The sequence below is a fragment of the Anser brachyrhynchus genome (assembly GCF_964034855.1).
Source record: "Anser brachyrhynchus genome assembly, chromosome: 2".
NCBI classification, from domain to species: Eukaryota; Metazoa; Chordata; class Aves; order Anseriformes; family Anatidae; genus Anser; species Anser brachyrhynchus.
Genome location: NC_137695.1, coordinates 72,445,686 through 72,461,697, shown reverse-complemented (window position 1 = coordinate 72,461,697; position 16,012 = coordinate 72,445,686). Strand labels below are relative to the sequence as shown.

The 16,012-nt window shown below is 43.5% G+C and overlaps 1 protein-coding gene across 1 annotated transcript in view; it reads right to left on the bottom strand.

Annotated features, from left to right (window-relative positions):
- Positions 1–2,542: 2,542 nt before the first annotated feature.
- The window catches only part of FBXL7 (F-box and leucine rich repeat protein 7), a 187,176-nt gene continuing 173,706 nt past the window's right edge, over positions 2,543–16,012 (bottom strand). The window contains exons 3-4 of the mRNA XM_080578370.1: positions 12,049–12,660; positions 2,543–5,629 (exon numbers count right to left, since the gene is read on the bottom strand). Of these exons, the coding sequence (XP_080434496.1) occupies positions 4,893–5,629; positions 12,049–12,660 (1,349 nt within the window). The 3' untranslated portion in view covers positions 2,543–4,892. The remainder of the gene's footprint in view (positions 5,630–12,048; positions 12,661–16,012) is intronic.

Sequence of the window (16,012 nt, the reverse complement as noted above, 5' to 3'; positions counted from 1 at the left end):
TATTATGCCCTTTAACAGTCATCAAAAGGACAGGAATTTGACTCCACACTGACGCCTGCACCTTGGCAAAGCAGAACAGCTGGTGTTGCTGAAATACAACGCAAAAGGAAGCATTGAAGTTAAAAATCTGCCTTGCCGTGTTATTCTCAGTGGAAGACCTTGCACAAAGGTATAAAGGCAGCAACAAGACACTGGGATTCACAATGTTGCAGAACCCAAAATGCATTTGCAAAGGCAGAAGTTCTGCCTATAAAGTTTTTCTGGCTTCATAAAATATTAAGAAAGGGTAGATACTGGATGCATTAAATCCAAAATTACTATTTAGTTTTTGAAAGACTGTTTCAAATTTGAGACATACCAACAGAAAGAGTTTGCCAGCCCTTCTCTGAGCCTTCCCTGGAGAGAGTGTAGTGTATTTACATAATGTTCAGGCAATTTTCTTCATGTTTCTGCTCCTGCCCCGAACTTCATTCTTCGGTGCTTGACTCACATTTTCTCTGGCCCAAATCTCTCTGTCCAACAAGTCATACAAACCCAGATCTCTTAACCCAGCTCCATTTTCTTTACTGAAAATCATTCAATCTCTTTTCATCTCAGTCCCAGTCCGCTGCCTAGGAAATTTCCTTCATCCCTCTTCTTGCTCCAGTTCTCCAAACCTCATTTTTCAACCCTGCCCTGACTTTCCAGGCAGCTTCCATATAATTCAGGTTGTTTCCTCCTTCACACTGCCAGAGTGATAAACGCCTCCTAGCTTTGCCAAAGCTCAGCCTCGCCAGACTACAATCTCGGAAAGATCTAACCATGCCCCTCTCCTGATTATGGAGTTGGATATATTTGAAGACATGCAATGTAGCTAAATTTGGGTGAATTTTAATGGGGAGATTAGTAAGACACGTCCTTGTCCCAGAGCTGACCTCCTGGCAAGGCTCACACTTTCACTCCGAAGGCCGTCGAGGAGATGGAGAGCAATGAACCGTTTCCAATGGAAAGGTCACCAAGAGTTTAACATGAGCAAAATGACATTTCCTCCTAGCTTTATTTACAGAACCAGATGAACCATTTCAACTAACATTTTCAAAGCCCAGCATGGGAAGTTTCAGCCTGAACAGCTAAACTGATAAAACTACAAAAACCTAAAGGCAGGTTACTTTTCTGGGGAAGGCTGGGGAAGAGAAACTTGCTACCATAGGATTTTTCCCCTTCTAACTAACACTGGTAGTGATGGGGCAGCCAGCCTGCAGTCCAAATGGTCACTATATTTCTTTTTAATGAGACTTTGGACCTGCTTCAAGCCTAGTACTAAAATTATTTTTTTACTAGCTTTTTAGTTTTCCAGTTCAAAGGCTACAAGTTTTCAGAAACCACTACTGAAAGGTTGCAGCCTGGACCAAGGTTTTGAATCCAAGACAACCAACAGAAGCTGTTTCAGATTTTGTAGAAAGCCAAACATGAGTTGAGCATAATTCAAAAAGACAAAAGTGTTGCACTTCAGATCAATCTCAATCCATTACCACAGCGAAAACATAGTTCCACTTTTATGAAAACCAAGGGAATGAGAAGAATAAATGTCTAGATACATAGCTCTGGCTGTAATCACAGTGTATGGTGGTTCTGATATGCCTTTTCTAAGAGACCTCTTTCTACATGACACAAGTTATTCCAGAGTCATACACAACATGCCAGCCTGACTGATGTGATTCATGGTTGCTTGCTTTGATGAGATCACTACATGCGACGGCAGAGCAGAAGAAGCCTCAGTGCCTGAGCCTGAATTTTATGGTTCAAGAATCAACGTTTTTGCTTAGGAAATTTAGTCTTTGCCAACCCCAAACTGGAACGAAAACACATCACTCACGTGTTGCAACCTTTCCAGCAAACTCAGCTCCACGTGCATTATTTCAGTTTCTTTTCTGTTCGTGTCATTTTGCAAGCAGACATTGAAAAAGTTTAAAAGTCAAAACAAGGAAGCCATATCATTAAGTTAAATTCAAATTTTCTTGAAATAAGTAGCAGTCTCAGAGTAGCTAATCAGACTATGTAAGACTATATACTTAGAAATGTCTGGCTTAAAAAAAACAACCTTTATTCATTCTCCACTAGTGCCCCCCCCAGAGTGGGTTTTTTAGAACATTCACAGGAAACATTGCACTAAGTGCTCTACCCTTGCAGTCATTCCATTTTAATTTTCACATCAAGTATGTTAACTTGCTTTTAAAACAGTGCAGAGGTCCTCCTGAACTTTTTATATGTGTGCTTTTTATATGCTGTTTTTTCTTTTACTTACACTTCCAGTTACTGATTATGTTTCAGGGTCAAGAAGAATCACATGAGGAAAATCAAATTTTAAAGAGACAGATAGGCAAGGTCATAATCTATAAAAGTTCTTTTTTTTTTTTTTTTTTTTAAATAGTCATCCACTTACTTGATGTGATGATGCGCTCGTTCACCTGCCTGGTTTCAATAAAACAAAGTTTTACAAGTAGTTAATCTTTTCATTTTCACAAGAAGTTAATCAAACAGTGCAAATGACGATGCATGCTCATCAGTTACCAATATATTGCTTTATTTCTTGGTAGCAAATTAAGGCTTTATAGTGAGATTTGTACAGTACAGGCCAATTTAAACATTAGAAACCTTTAAAACCATGTAGCACTATTCACTCAATTTAGCTTAGCCAGAAAAGTAGCTTTTTTTTTTCAATTATTATTAAAAAGTTAAATGTTACTAATGAGGCCATATATTTCATGAGTGCAAATGGCTCAGAATCCCACCATCCTCAGGAATGGGCTTAACATTACAATTTTTGGGGCCATTTTCAGATAAAGGATAAACAGAGTATAGCTGGCTCGGATAAATATACTGTAATACTTGCTGGAGAAGAATCTCTAATTTTAAAAATACAGAAAGGAAAACTAAAGTGATGTTAACTGCTCAAAGGATGATATCACCCCTTACTAGCCACTGGCGAGTAATAGTAGCAATGACAAATTCATTTTCCTTGGCCCTCCTTGCTTTAGGACAACCTTATTTATAATTCAGAGGTGATGACATCCCATAAGTTAAGAAACTCAAAACTGGAGGAACATAGATACATTACAGGACTCTTTGCACAAGAAGGACAAGTTCCCTCTGCAGGGACATGTCCAAAGCACTGCTTTTTTGTAATCTGAGAGAGCATTGCTACAAGTATTTCCTCAGCAATTATGTATTTTTCGCGAGCATATGGATTTTCACTTCATATCAATGATTTTATTAGTGTTGTCTGGAGATGATGGAACTACTGCTTATGAAAACCAGACACGGTGCTTCCCTTCTTATGTTCTCTACCAAGACATTTATAGCGTTTGAGCTGAACATATGAATTCACCTGTCAGTCACGCACAGGGGGCCTGCCTGAAAATATCATCACCCCTAACATGTCTGGCTTTCAGATCTGAGCATTACATGTGAAAATGGAGAAAAACGGCTGCCAGAATATTCTGAAGAAAGTAACCATGAAATGACCGCATGCTCTGGGGAAGGAAGCAGCAGATGGGGGAAGCTCCCAGCCACGCGTGCTCTTGCATGAGCAAGAGCAACCATGAGAGTACAATGTGCTTCCAGTGTCACAGGGCAAAGCTGGCACCCTGATGCCTAGCTGAACAGCAGCCATTTCTCCAGCTTATGGGAAAACGCACAGACAAGGGTTCACAAAATCTAAATCTATGATATGAATAACTTTCTAAGCCCCTCTCTCCCCCAGGGTGTTATCTAACGTCAGGCTAATGCCTTTGAAGTCTCGAGATCAGCTGTCTATCTGTTAAACTGGAAGGCCACAGAAAAGGGTCAGGTTTCCACGTGTACTAAGGCACGTATTGAACACACCTCAATGTACGTGCCTGGTTTGCTCAGGGAACGTCAGCTGCAGTGGTGCCGTGGCTGCTGAAGAGGTACCACGAAGGAATGAAGGCAGACTTTCTGGTGGCAGCAGGACAGTGCAGCGACTGGGACTGCCTTGTGCAAAGCTCTCCACAGCACCTCAAGGTCCCTGGTGCACTACAGTGTTAGCTCAGCCTGCTGCAGAATTACAGTGGCCTCTCAGGTGGATTTGCTGGCTTTTCCCTTTGCCAGGCCATCAATCTCTCTATTTTCCTTCATTAAGGTGAAAAAGTCACTGCTTATCAGACCCTGGAGCCCCTGTCTGCTACCAGAGGGTGGTACTACACATGCCAGAGAGGCAGATCTAGAGTTGAAGGCAAGTAGTGATGATGCACGAGTGACCTGGAAGTGAGCTTCCCAGGAGAAACCATGCCTGGGCACAATCTCCAGGTTCACTCCGCAGAGTGCTTGGCAGTGACCAGCAGGTCTTATTCTGCCTCTGTGAAGTGTATTTAAGAACATCACCCGGTATTTCCTGAAGGATTACAATGATTGGCTACCAAGGAGAAACTACTTGGAGATAAGGGGATGCTTTATCAGCCATGTTGGAAGAAGTTGGGGAACACAGACACATATTGCATAGTCAGCCTCAAGAGCACAGCTGGAATTCAGATGTATTTGACACAGCTTGGTAGCCTTTCCAAAGGAGGATTACGTGCTATTTCCTTTGGAGGTAGCTACTTTAGCCTGGGACAAGATCGCGGCTGTTACAGAAATGGCACCCCAATAGGGATGCTGAGCACTCACTGCTTTTGCATTAAGGCAGCCTCTCGATGGAGACCCACCGCACCTTAAAAAGTGATCATACAAAAAGCAAACAAAATAGTCCTCTAGAAACGCCCCCCACCAACAACATACAAGAAAAGCTGACTCCCGTGAGCTATAGAAAAAACAGCATTACTGAATAAAGGAGCATGTGTTTATACATCAGTGTTTTTAATACTGCATTGCAACAACGGGTGTGTGGTATCCTTTCAGAAGAAGGCAGGGTTGGTGTGCTCTATAATACAGCGCTTGCAATGTCGTTTTACAAATCGCAGAGCATCCACAGAAACATCGCAGTCCTGCACATTCAACATCTGCAGGTCAAAACAGTTGGCGGCTACAATCTGCAGGCCTTGCCCAGTGATGCTCTCACATGACTTCAGGCTCAGGCGCTTCAGGTTGAAGCAGTTGAGGGCTAGAAACTCCAGGCCGGTATCTGAGACCAGAGGGCACTTGCCAATATCTAGCGATTTGAGTTTTGTGCAATTTTTGGCGAGGTACTCCACACCGTGGTCCGTGATGCCCTCGCAGCCCCGCGCGTTGAGGTAGCGCAGCTTGCTGCAGTATTTGGCTATGTAACGGATGCCCACGTCGGTGATCCGGCCGCAGTGAGCGATGCTAAGGTATCGCAGGCGTGACTCCAGCTTGGCAATCTCCCGCATGCCGAAGTCACTGACGAAGCGGCAGTCGCTCACGCTCAGTTCCTTAATGGACGTGCAGTAAATCATCAGGTAGCGGAGACCCTCGTCGGTGATGCGGACACAGCGGCGCAGGTACAGGTGGGTCAGCTGAGTGCAGTGCGCGGCGATGGTGTGCAGGCCTTCGTCCTCCAGGACAAAGCAGTCTGTCATGTCCAAGTAGCGGATGGAGATCTGCTTCCCGTGCAAGGGAGACAGCTTGATGGAGGCTTCGCGAGTCAAACTGATGCATGTTACCTTGGAGCAGCCTAAGTGGAAAAACACAGTCAATTTAAGCAAGCAGTGAAAACGGCTCAGACAGCAAGACCAGAAAGGTGGCCATGACATTATGTGCTGAAGATAGCTTTACATTGCAAGAGCAGATACGTCCTGACTGACTAGTCTGGGTTTGCTGTGATGTGAACCAGGGGAAATAATAAACTCCATCGGAGTGAGTTTGCTTGGGGATTTTGAGCACCAGCAAAGCCACAGACCAATTTCATCCACATCCCAAATATAAAATAATGGCCCTAGGTTTACCTAGGGACACTCTATGGTCTATTACTGCAATAGAAACTTGGTGACAATTTGAGAAAATGGTATTACGTGACAACCATGCAGCTTTTTGATCCGAGGCAGTCTCATTGCTGACTGGCTGAGTTTGTAAACCAACATCAGAGGCTCTTTCACCATCAAACCCCATTATAAAAGAGAAGGAAAACCCCACCCACTCCAAAAAGCATTTGGGGAGCAGATGTGAATCCAGCCCCAAGCCTGCAATGTGGGAATGATGCAAAACCATGGCAAGACGATGTGTTTGCAGAAGGGTGGAGATTTGGGTAACCTAAGGAGAATGGGGAGAATCAGCAGGAGCCTACAGACTTGTAAGGGCATGGGAGGACAAGGACAGACACAGAAAAGGACTATTTCAAGTGAGAAAGTCTGGCCATGAATGGCTGTTAGACTAGAGGAGAAACACCAGACCTTGCAAGGAAAGAGAAAAAGCTAGATTAAAGGGAAAACCACAGTCACAGACTTCCTCCATTTTTGATCTCCACTCTGTGCATGGTGGTGAATGAAAGCTTTTTTGGCAAGTGCTGTTTCTGCTCCTTTGTAAACTGTAGTCTCAGGGCTCCTGAAGGGAAATTCTTATCTGTGTCCGGTTCGGCTGGGTACATTGCATTAGCATGGCTAGAAACAGCTGCGAGGATGAAGGAGGGAAGGTTGACCTCCTAGTGATCAAGGCCCAACAGTTTCAGCCATAAATGTCTACCCAGGCAAATTCTGCAGCTTACACCTAAGGAGGTGCCCTCAGGTCGGCACAGAAGGAACTTTTCCGTATTGCTAAAACACTGGCCCCAACAGCAATGAACCGAGCCATGAAAAGCCAGGAAGGTTAGGATGACAACCTTAGACCTCCATGGATCATAAATGCTGCACAAATCCTGTAGTCTGGAAAAAGAGAGCATGCCAATCTTTGTATAAAGTCCACCTCAAAAACTTGGATGACCCAAACCCATACCACTTGATACAACAGGCTCTTATTCAGAGGCTTACTGGAATGTTTGAATATGCTTCAGAAAAAAAGAAAAAGGAAAAAGGAAAATCCTTCAGATAATCCAGAAGGCCCACACAAATGCCCTAAGAAGCATGAGATATGGACAGTTTACAACCTACGATTAGATTTCTACATTCACTACTTGAGTTTGCAGCTGGAGTTTTAATATAGACTTCAAATTTATTTGAACAGATGTAAGTTTACCTTAGGCCACACAAAATGAAACTGGCAAATTGTCCAGAGGTCATGCAGAAGCTCTGGGACCTTGAGGCAAAGCACTTTGTTCATAGAACGTCTTCTTGAAACTGAATGCAGCTAATTCCTCTCCAGACTGGGTTGTAGATCCATCTATGCTATGGTGCAATTTTTGGAAATATGTTTGCCTTCAAATAAATACTATATACACTCTCAAAAATACAAAGTGTTTTTACTAAAGGGAAGCAGTACAATTCAGTGTTAATGGTTTAAAATTTCACCCCTAATACGCTCTTTGGAGTAGGTGATGCAAAATGCACAACCCGAGTCCCCATCCTTGTGTTGGGTTTTCACAGAAAAAACTGGCACCTAGGCATAAATCTGTTGGATCTGATATAGCTGTCGCTATTGTGCTAGCACAGGGAGGTTGTTGGACTAAGGAATCAGTCCGGATATTTCACACACTGACCAGAATTCAGTTTTACAATGTGGTTAAGTGAGAATGAAGGGTTGATGAGGCAGAGGAGAACGTTCTGCCTGCTGTGGATCCAAGAAAGGGGAGCACTGTAATGACGACAATTAAAAAGTGAATAGGTCAGAAGTCTCTTAGCAGGGTTGGAGTCACTGCACAGAAGAGTGTGATCACTGTTTTGACAAGCTCAGCATTGTCTTGTCTAGTTACTTTGGCCACAATGTAAAATATTTCAGGGGAAGGGTATTCAAAATGGTTCCACCAGAAAAAGAGTCCATGTCGATATACAACTGGCTGATTTTTAGCCAAAATGACAGGTTTCTGGGTCTGTACCAATTTTTCTGTCCTAAATAATAAAAAATGTAAAAACAAAGCTCTTGTAGCAGGATTTTCCATAAAGGAAGTATAACTGATTTTTAAATGGGAGATGAAACTTCCAAACAGATTAAAAAATTGTTGGCAGGCTTGTTAGATAATAACTTGCAGTCAAGCTCAACCAGCTTCTAGAGATATCTCCAACTTGCCCACAAAGTGGATGCTGAGAGTGACAGAACTTGCATTGTGGAGAGCTCTGAAAATTAATACGAACGTCTGGTTCTGACATTAAAGATTTTGGTACGTTATTGCTGCCAAGTAACCATCCAAGGAGGAGAGGGATTCAACTAGATGTACAAATGTGAACTGGGTTTTAACCAACTAGCTGCAAGGACGGCGTTATACCCCAGCACAAGTACCTAATTTTTCTTGCTCAGTGTGAAACCATATCATCAAACCACCTCGGTGCTGAGATTTACTTCAACGTTAAGATGAAAGCCTAGTCCTAATTACTCCCTGGACTTGATTACAGAAGCAATCTTTTCACATGTGATCTCATTTTAGCCTCAAATTTATGCAAGGTCCTAGAGTGCAACCCCATTTCAAACAAGTCCAGGGAGAATCTGTCTGTACAGCAGTCAAAATTGCTGTTTGAAACCTTGTTGGAATTCTTTTCATAAGACACTCAGGTATGAAAACAAGTGTTGTTTTTCTTTCTTTTTCAAGTGGTTTTTTTTTTTCCTTTTTTTTTTTTCTTTTTTTTTTCCCTCCCCGGTCTCTTTTCTGGCCTTCCCTGTCCTACCTTCTATTTAACACTCAGTACCCAAGGGGCAGTAGAAGAGCAGCACTGGCACAGTCTAAGGCAGGGCCCAGCAAGGAGGGTAAGTGCTTTCAGCAATTGCCTTCACACCACAGAGCGGACTGGTGAAATCTGGGGCCCTGACCTTTGAAGACGACGACTTACAACCACAGATGCATGGATTGCTTTTCCCAATTTGTTTGTAAGCTCAGGGATCACCTCTTTGAGAAAATGGAGAGAAGAGAAAGAATGAGAGCAAGCAAATTCACTTTATAGGAAACATCCCCAGAGATGGACAAGGAGAGGCTTTAAGAAGCACTTTAAATCTGCCCAACAGCATCACTATATGCTCAGGCAAGGCTTTCTCTTGCTTTGGTCCTTGATGTTCACTAAACCAATTACACTTTTTTTTCTTCCTCAAATCTGTTTCCCCTCTTCACAGAATATCTTTTGGACCTAGCTTTTCCAGGTGCTGTAAGATGCCTTTTCCCTGTCAATTCTGCAATTTGTTATTGAGCAGAGGTGCCTTTTTGGTGAGACTCCAAGAGGAGTTCCTCACTAAAGATCAATGCGCTGACAGAGGGGGTGTTCTGCCCTTCCAGCAAGGAAGAAAAAAATGGGGCATAATTGAAAGGATTAAACTAGTTCCTGTGGATAACACAGATTTTTTTTTTTAAATGGAGAGGTCGGCATTATACACAGAGCAGTCTCCATAGGAGCCAAATCTTGAGAAGGTAATGCAATCATTGGCACACGTACTATGAAGACAGATCAGACTCACCCTTCATCTGAGTACACTGCTGTGGTGTATTCACCACTGTGGGCTTTGCTACAACTGAGGTCACTCCTAACCCTATCAGATAGTGTTCAGTTTGATTAGAAGGGTTCATTTCCCCTCTCTCTGCCACCAAGTACAGCATTGTGTGTGAAGCACACGAAGAATAAATTTACTCTTGGATCATCACTACATATCCTGACAAAGTGCACAACAACCCTTAAAAATTTCAACCCCCTGCCATAGGCAGGGACACCTCCCACCAGACCAGGTTGCCCAAAGCCCCATCCAGCCTGGCCTTGAACACTTCCAGTGATGGGATATCCATAGTTTCCCTGGACAACATGTTCCAGAAGAAGTAAAAAAAAATCTTTATATATTTTATTTCAGCCAGACAGAAGGAGTGGAAAATGGAATCCTGCTTCCAAAACATTCTCAAAAATTACCCGCACCCTGAACGAAAAATGCAGGCTCAAAACAAGACCCCAGAGATTCACTCTCCTCAATTCACATGCAGGCACATGCTGCAAAAGCTGTGTCTGACCCCAAGCACCCTGACCTCTGAGACTGTTCAAAACCAGGATTTCTCTCCCATTTGTTCCAAAAAGGAAAGAGCTTGTTCAAGAAAAATGTGAGATTAGAATTACTTTCCTGTCCCACTCTGAGACAAAATTTGAGGAAGACAGGTATTTTACACCACCCCCATCTTCCCACACTTTGGGCCAAACCTACTATCCCTTAGGGACAGTCACCATCTTCGAGGTCTGAAAGTAACAGGCTTGGGGGAACCACACAGACAAACCTCCAAACAGAGCATATTTTGAGACTTGGTCTCATATTTTCTTTTCCCCTGTTTTTGCAAAAATAACCTTGCATATCTATCAGTAGAAGCTGTGGACCTAAACAGTCTCAGCCACTCCCATGGAAAGGCTTTGAGTCCACTCTGTGTCAGCTAACAGACTGGTCTGCTGAAGCAGTTCACCCTCAGCTCTGCAATTCTGTTTCCTGCATCTCCAGGCCCAGAATATTTTGAGCTAGTCAACTCTCCATACCACCCTAGAAGATGAAAGTAAGAAAAGCATAAATGTGCACAGGATACAGCCAGCCTTCCAAGTGATATGTAGCTCCAGGTCCAAATCATAGAGGCATTTACTCCTGATATTGGACACACTTCAACCTGAATATGTTGTAGCAACCCGCAGCTGATGTCTGTATGTACTGACAATAAGTAATTCAAATGCAAGGTCACTGTGAATAGATTCCCTGGGACAGAATTCCTAATCACCTGTCAACTGCGGACGGCAGTCACAAAAAAGTGAGTAATTCTTATTTGATGCTGTTTGTTTTATTGCTATCCATGACGTTCTGCCATCCTAGGAAACACTAGATGAAAGAGTTGGACAAATCAGTTAATAAAAAAGAAAGAAATAAAGAAGAAAAAAAACCAACAACCCATAAGTAAATCAGTGTGCACCAGCTGGGCAGTCTTGGAAAAACCAGCTTATCTGGGCACAAATGACTCAACAGCATTGCTTCCTATCCCTGCTTTGCCCTGCTTTGTTGTGTAGCCATCAATACCTCTGCAATGGCAAATCTGGTCTAGCTGATTATGATAAACAGACTATTATTAGACTGATAACAAGGTGATATCACAAAATAAGTATTGAACATTAAATTTACTCTGGTGCTCGGCTTGGGTGCATCCTTTAAATTAAATACCTGTGTATTCACAGAGAGGAAAATGCATGTGGCTGACCTTGGGAAAACAAAACAAAACAAAACAAAACAAACAAACAAAAACAAACAAACAAAAAAAAAAACAAACAAAAAAAACATCTTCTATCCACAGACACATCTGGTAAAAATTGTCTAACACATTTCAGCTGATCTAAACAGCTGCAGTGATATATTGAAACTGTGGTGAAAGAACAAGGAGAAAGTGACTAAGCAAGTGTATACACTATAAAAAAAAGTCACAGCTAGCTACATCTGGTTAAAATAGGAATGGAAGCAAGAGGACCCTGAAGTTTAGCTAGGGATGACATTTGATATTTTTACCTAGACAAAAGCCTAGGACTGATTCTGAGCTCCTGCTCAAGTCACTCACCAGATTACAGATATACACATCATATATATAGATGATATACATATGTAGAGATGATATCGTCTACATACAAATTATATATATATATATATATATATATATACACAAAAGATTTTAAAACTTTCGCTCTTGCTCCAATAGCTAGCCTTTACCATGCCACATACTACAGACTGCAACATGGACCCCTGTAAGGCTGCTTTATGCAAACACCTATAAGGAGTACTCCTGCTGTTTGAAGGGATCCTCTCTGTCAGCTGGTCTCCATCAGAGGGGGCCAGTCCGCTCAACTGGTGCTGCTGGCATCTGGGGCATGGGGACTGACACGGTGCCTGGCACACCAGCACGGTGGTAGGAGATGAGCACTCCTACCTTGAAAAAGAGTGCAGAAAGGGAAAGAGTGCAGTGTCAGGGAGCAAGGGTTTGACTAGCAGGAGGCGTTTTGATGTCTGTGTTTAAATATTTCCTGTTACCTGACACATCCAGGTGTTCCAGGTTCGGACACAGTGACACAACATCGAAGACCGCCTCATTGGAGATGTTGTAACAGCCGGACACCTCCAGCCTCCTCAGTTCTGGGCAGCACTGGGCAATGGTGTAGAGTCCTCTGTCTGTGAGCCGCCTGCAGCCACTAACAATTACCGTCTCCAACATGAGACATACGTTGGGTGTATCCTGACAAAGCCTCCGGGTCAGCACTTTAAGAGCCCTGTCTACGTTGATCGTCTCGCCGGTCAAGCGTATAGTCCTCCAGAGTCGTGGGTCCCAGGCGAGATTATACCAGCGGCGGCACACGCGGGCACAGCGGCACAGCTGGTTGGTGGGCAGGAAGGAGAAGATCTGGATCATGGAGTGATCGGGCAGTCGGTCTATATTGGCCTGTTCCTTCTGGTGCTTGGACGCCAGCCGGATGAGGGGATGAGTGAGGCGGGTGGGAGGCGGCGAGTGGACCATGGCAACAGTCTCCCCAGTGACTGAGGATGACGAAGTAGATGAGCCTCGGCCATTCTGGAAACCCTGGGTATTCGGTGGAAATATCAATGCTGGACTGGGCGTGCTGAGCGTCCGCATGCTCAGGTCGGAGTCTGGAAGACAAAACGCAGGGATCAGTAAGCGGCCGGTGGCTGCAGGGCCTATCCCGCTAGCCTGTCTGCTCATGGAGTGAGATGGGCTGTGGGGTTTTGGCAGGGGGGTGAAGCAGTCATTTTTAGCAGGTAGAGTGGGAACACACGCTCCCAGAGCTATCTCCGAGCACGCTCTGAAAACACCATCCCATCCACCCTGGTGCTGCCACACAGCAGTGACAAGCTGCGCTAGCAAAGGGCAGGCTGTGGGTCTGAGCCCTGCAGTGAAGAGGAGACGGCAGCACAACACCAGGGATTTTACATCTTTACACCCTCAACTAAACAACACAGGAAACGAGGACAGTTGAATCAGAGGCTTGTTCGGTGGGGAGTATAACCCCCACCTCAGCATATAACCTCAGCAGCACCTGGGAGCTGCTCAGGGAAGAACACCACGGTCCTTTGCCTCTCCGCTCTTCCAGGCATTCAGCGAGAAGCCAGAGAAAAGGGCAGAAGGCAAATGCTGCTTTGCTCAGCACACCTGGGCAGATGGGAAAAACACAACCCCCTGCACGCATCCTCATTGTGTCGTTACAGAAGTTAATTTCTCCTGCACGCAAACGGGGACTCAGCAGTTCAACTGAGAGAGAGCCTGGCAACTGGCTCTTGAGGGGTTTGGCTGTGCTGCTTCTTGCACGGGCACAAAGGCCCAATGGGATAAAGGAACTCCAGTCGGATTTTAAAAAGCAAGCCCAGAAAAGTAAGTGGCAAGGAAACAGCACGCCTGGAAGTTTGTTACAGAGCCTCTGTGCAATATTTACACCATCTTTTTCCTAGTGCTACTGCCAGGTTGAAAGCCGTCAATCCAAAAAACACACAAAACTATTTGCTATTTCTTTACCATCTTGCAGGCACAAAAACGAAGGGCATCTGCTGCTAAGAAAGCTTGCCTTTGATGAAAGTTTATTTCAACAGTTTTTCCTTTCTGCTGACATCGCTGCCTAAGAGTCATTTCCACTCCTGCTCCCAGCTCTTCAGCTATGCAGTGCGACAGCAAGTCACAGACCGGAGAGAACTAGGAGGCATTTCTGACTGTCAAACAAGTGCCATGGGTGATACGTTTAGAGCCCCTAGGACATTTCAGCAGTATGTTACACAAAATGCAACCACCGTGTGAAAGATGGATGTTGGCACAGTTCGCTCATTCCCTCTCTGACCTCTCCATACCAATCTCGACAGAAAAGCTTTATGAAGAAAATCACTGTCCAGATGAACACAGGGACCAAAATGCAGCACCCAGCAGAATAACAAGTACCAGATATGGAGTAAGAACAGAGGTTTCACAGCATCAATATTTCCTCCATGCAGCAAATTTTGCTATCACTTCAGTGTTCAGACATTTCAGGGAAGCATGCAAAGCCATCTCCTTCAGTAACACCAGCTCTACAGCTTTGTAACTGTGGCTGTACAGAAATGGGCTAAGCAGGGTGCACCCAGAAATGCACTCAACACACCTACACAAATCTGGGTTTAGGCAGAGTTTTCAAATAAACTAATTTTTAGATGAACCGTATCAACGTTTTACACATGAATTTTCCCATTTGGCTTTTACTTAGTCCAGCACAGGCATGGTCTCACCTCACTTAGCTGCAACAGCAGCAAACAAAGGGTTGCATTTTCACAGTGGGTCTGCAAGGGAGAGATGCACAACTCCTTAGGTGGAGAAACCAAGGCACAAAGTCCATCAGTTTGCCCAAGACCACCTAGTTCAGGTGAAGACAGATCAAAATCATCATCTCACTCTGTGAAGAAAAAACCCATACTACATAGCTCCTTCCCTCTTCCTTTTCTGTATCTTGTTTCACTTAGACAGCAACTCAGTATTTCAGCTAGTGACAGGAAAAAACATTTTTTCTTCAAGGCTTTTGAGTCTATTCTGTGGCTGTGTGGATCTAACCCAGGGATTTGTAAATTTTTGAGTGAGAACCATATCTTAACACAGAGTGGGTTTTGCAGACACTCTGCTCCCCTTTGAGACCTCCTAATACCCCCCTGGCAGCTACAGCAAATAATTGCACGGAGGAGTGTTATTTGGAGAGCACCTAGTGTACTTTGGTATTTTAAAAATGAGATTTACAGCTGTAGAGGAAAAAAAAAACACACCAGCAGCAGCCAGGCTCCTGCAAACAAGTACTGACTCCGCAGACCACTTAGGCAACAGTCCCCTAGATTAATTCTTGCAAGGCCTTACCATATGTTTGACCTCCCTCATATCACCACCAATGACAATGCCTGAAGTTAAACATGTGCATAAGATGTGGCAGATCTGGAGCCTTTACTTTTTGTTCTTTTCTTCAGATTTTAAGACAAAGAGGCTTCTAATATAAAAGATCATGCTTTTTTTTTCAAGTGCTGGATGTACTTCCTACTGCTACATAAATTTGGTATTGTGAATTCCTCCCCTTTCCTTTTACTTTTTCATTTGCTTTGGGGTTTATTTTATTGTTGTTTTGTTGTTGTTATTGTTGTTTTTTTTTCTTAAAGCAGTATAAAAAGGAGAAACAAACCAATAAAAATAAAACCCGCATGAGAAACACTTGTTTCTACACAGCAAAATAGATAGATAAAAAATCAAAATCAAAAAGTTTCATTTTTTAATGTTTGCTATAAACAATTTCTACTACTGTGAGAATGTGATTACCTCCTGTAAGACAGTCTCCCAGCACAATTTGAAAACATACATTTTTAGTCTGTGACTGTTGAAAACATCAAAAGATCTCTACAGGGTTACATTCTTCCCTATGCTTATACTTAAGTATAAAAAAGCTTTTAATGCTCCATGATGCTCCCCCCTGTGATCAAAGCATCAAGCTAATACGGCTAATCTCCATTCCTTTTGGATCAAAAATGGCATTCCTTCCTCACTCCTTTGCTAACTGTGCATAATCAATACCTTAGACATTCTGGATGCATAATATATTACTAAAATGTGGTTTTTAACTTAGATCTAGAGCTAAAAAAATGTGACCTTCTGTTTTATGGTAACACTCCGTGCTTGCTTCATGCTCTCCTAATTCTCTCATTAGTATAGCTGTTCCAGATGTGCATCCTGTATTTCCTTTACCTCTAATCCAGAAAGTGCTCCACATGAAATTTGCTCCCCCCACCTTCAGGACATGGACTTCCAAAGGGATACACACACGTGTATGCACGCACCCTCTCCCCCCCACACTTTTTCTTTTTTTCCCCCTGAAATAGCATTGTCATTATGTTTAAACAAGAGAGGTGAGGGAGCATTAGCGGTCTGCTGAGTCTGTAACGCAGTATGCTCCTAGGCGGGAATTTTGCCAGTAGCTTAGCTGAACTCCTTACA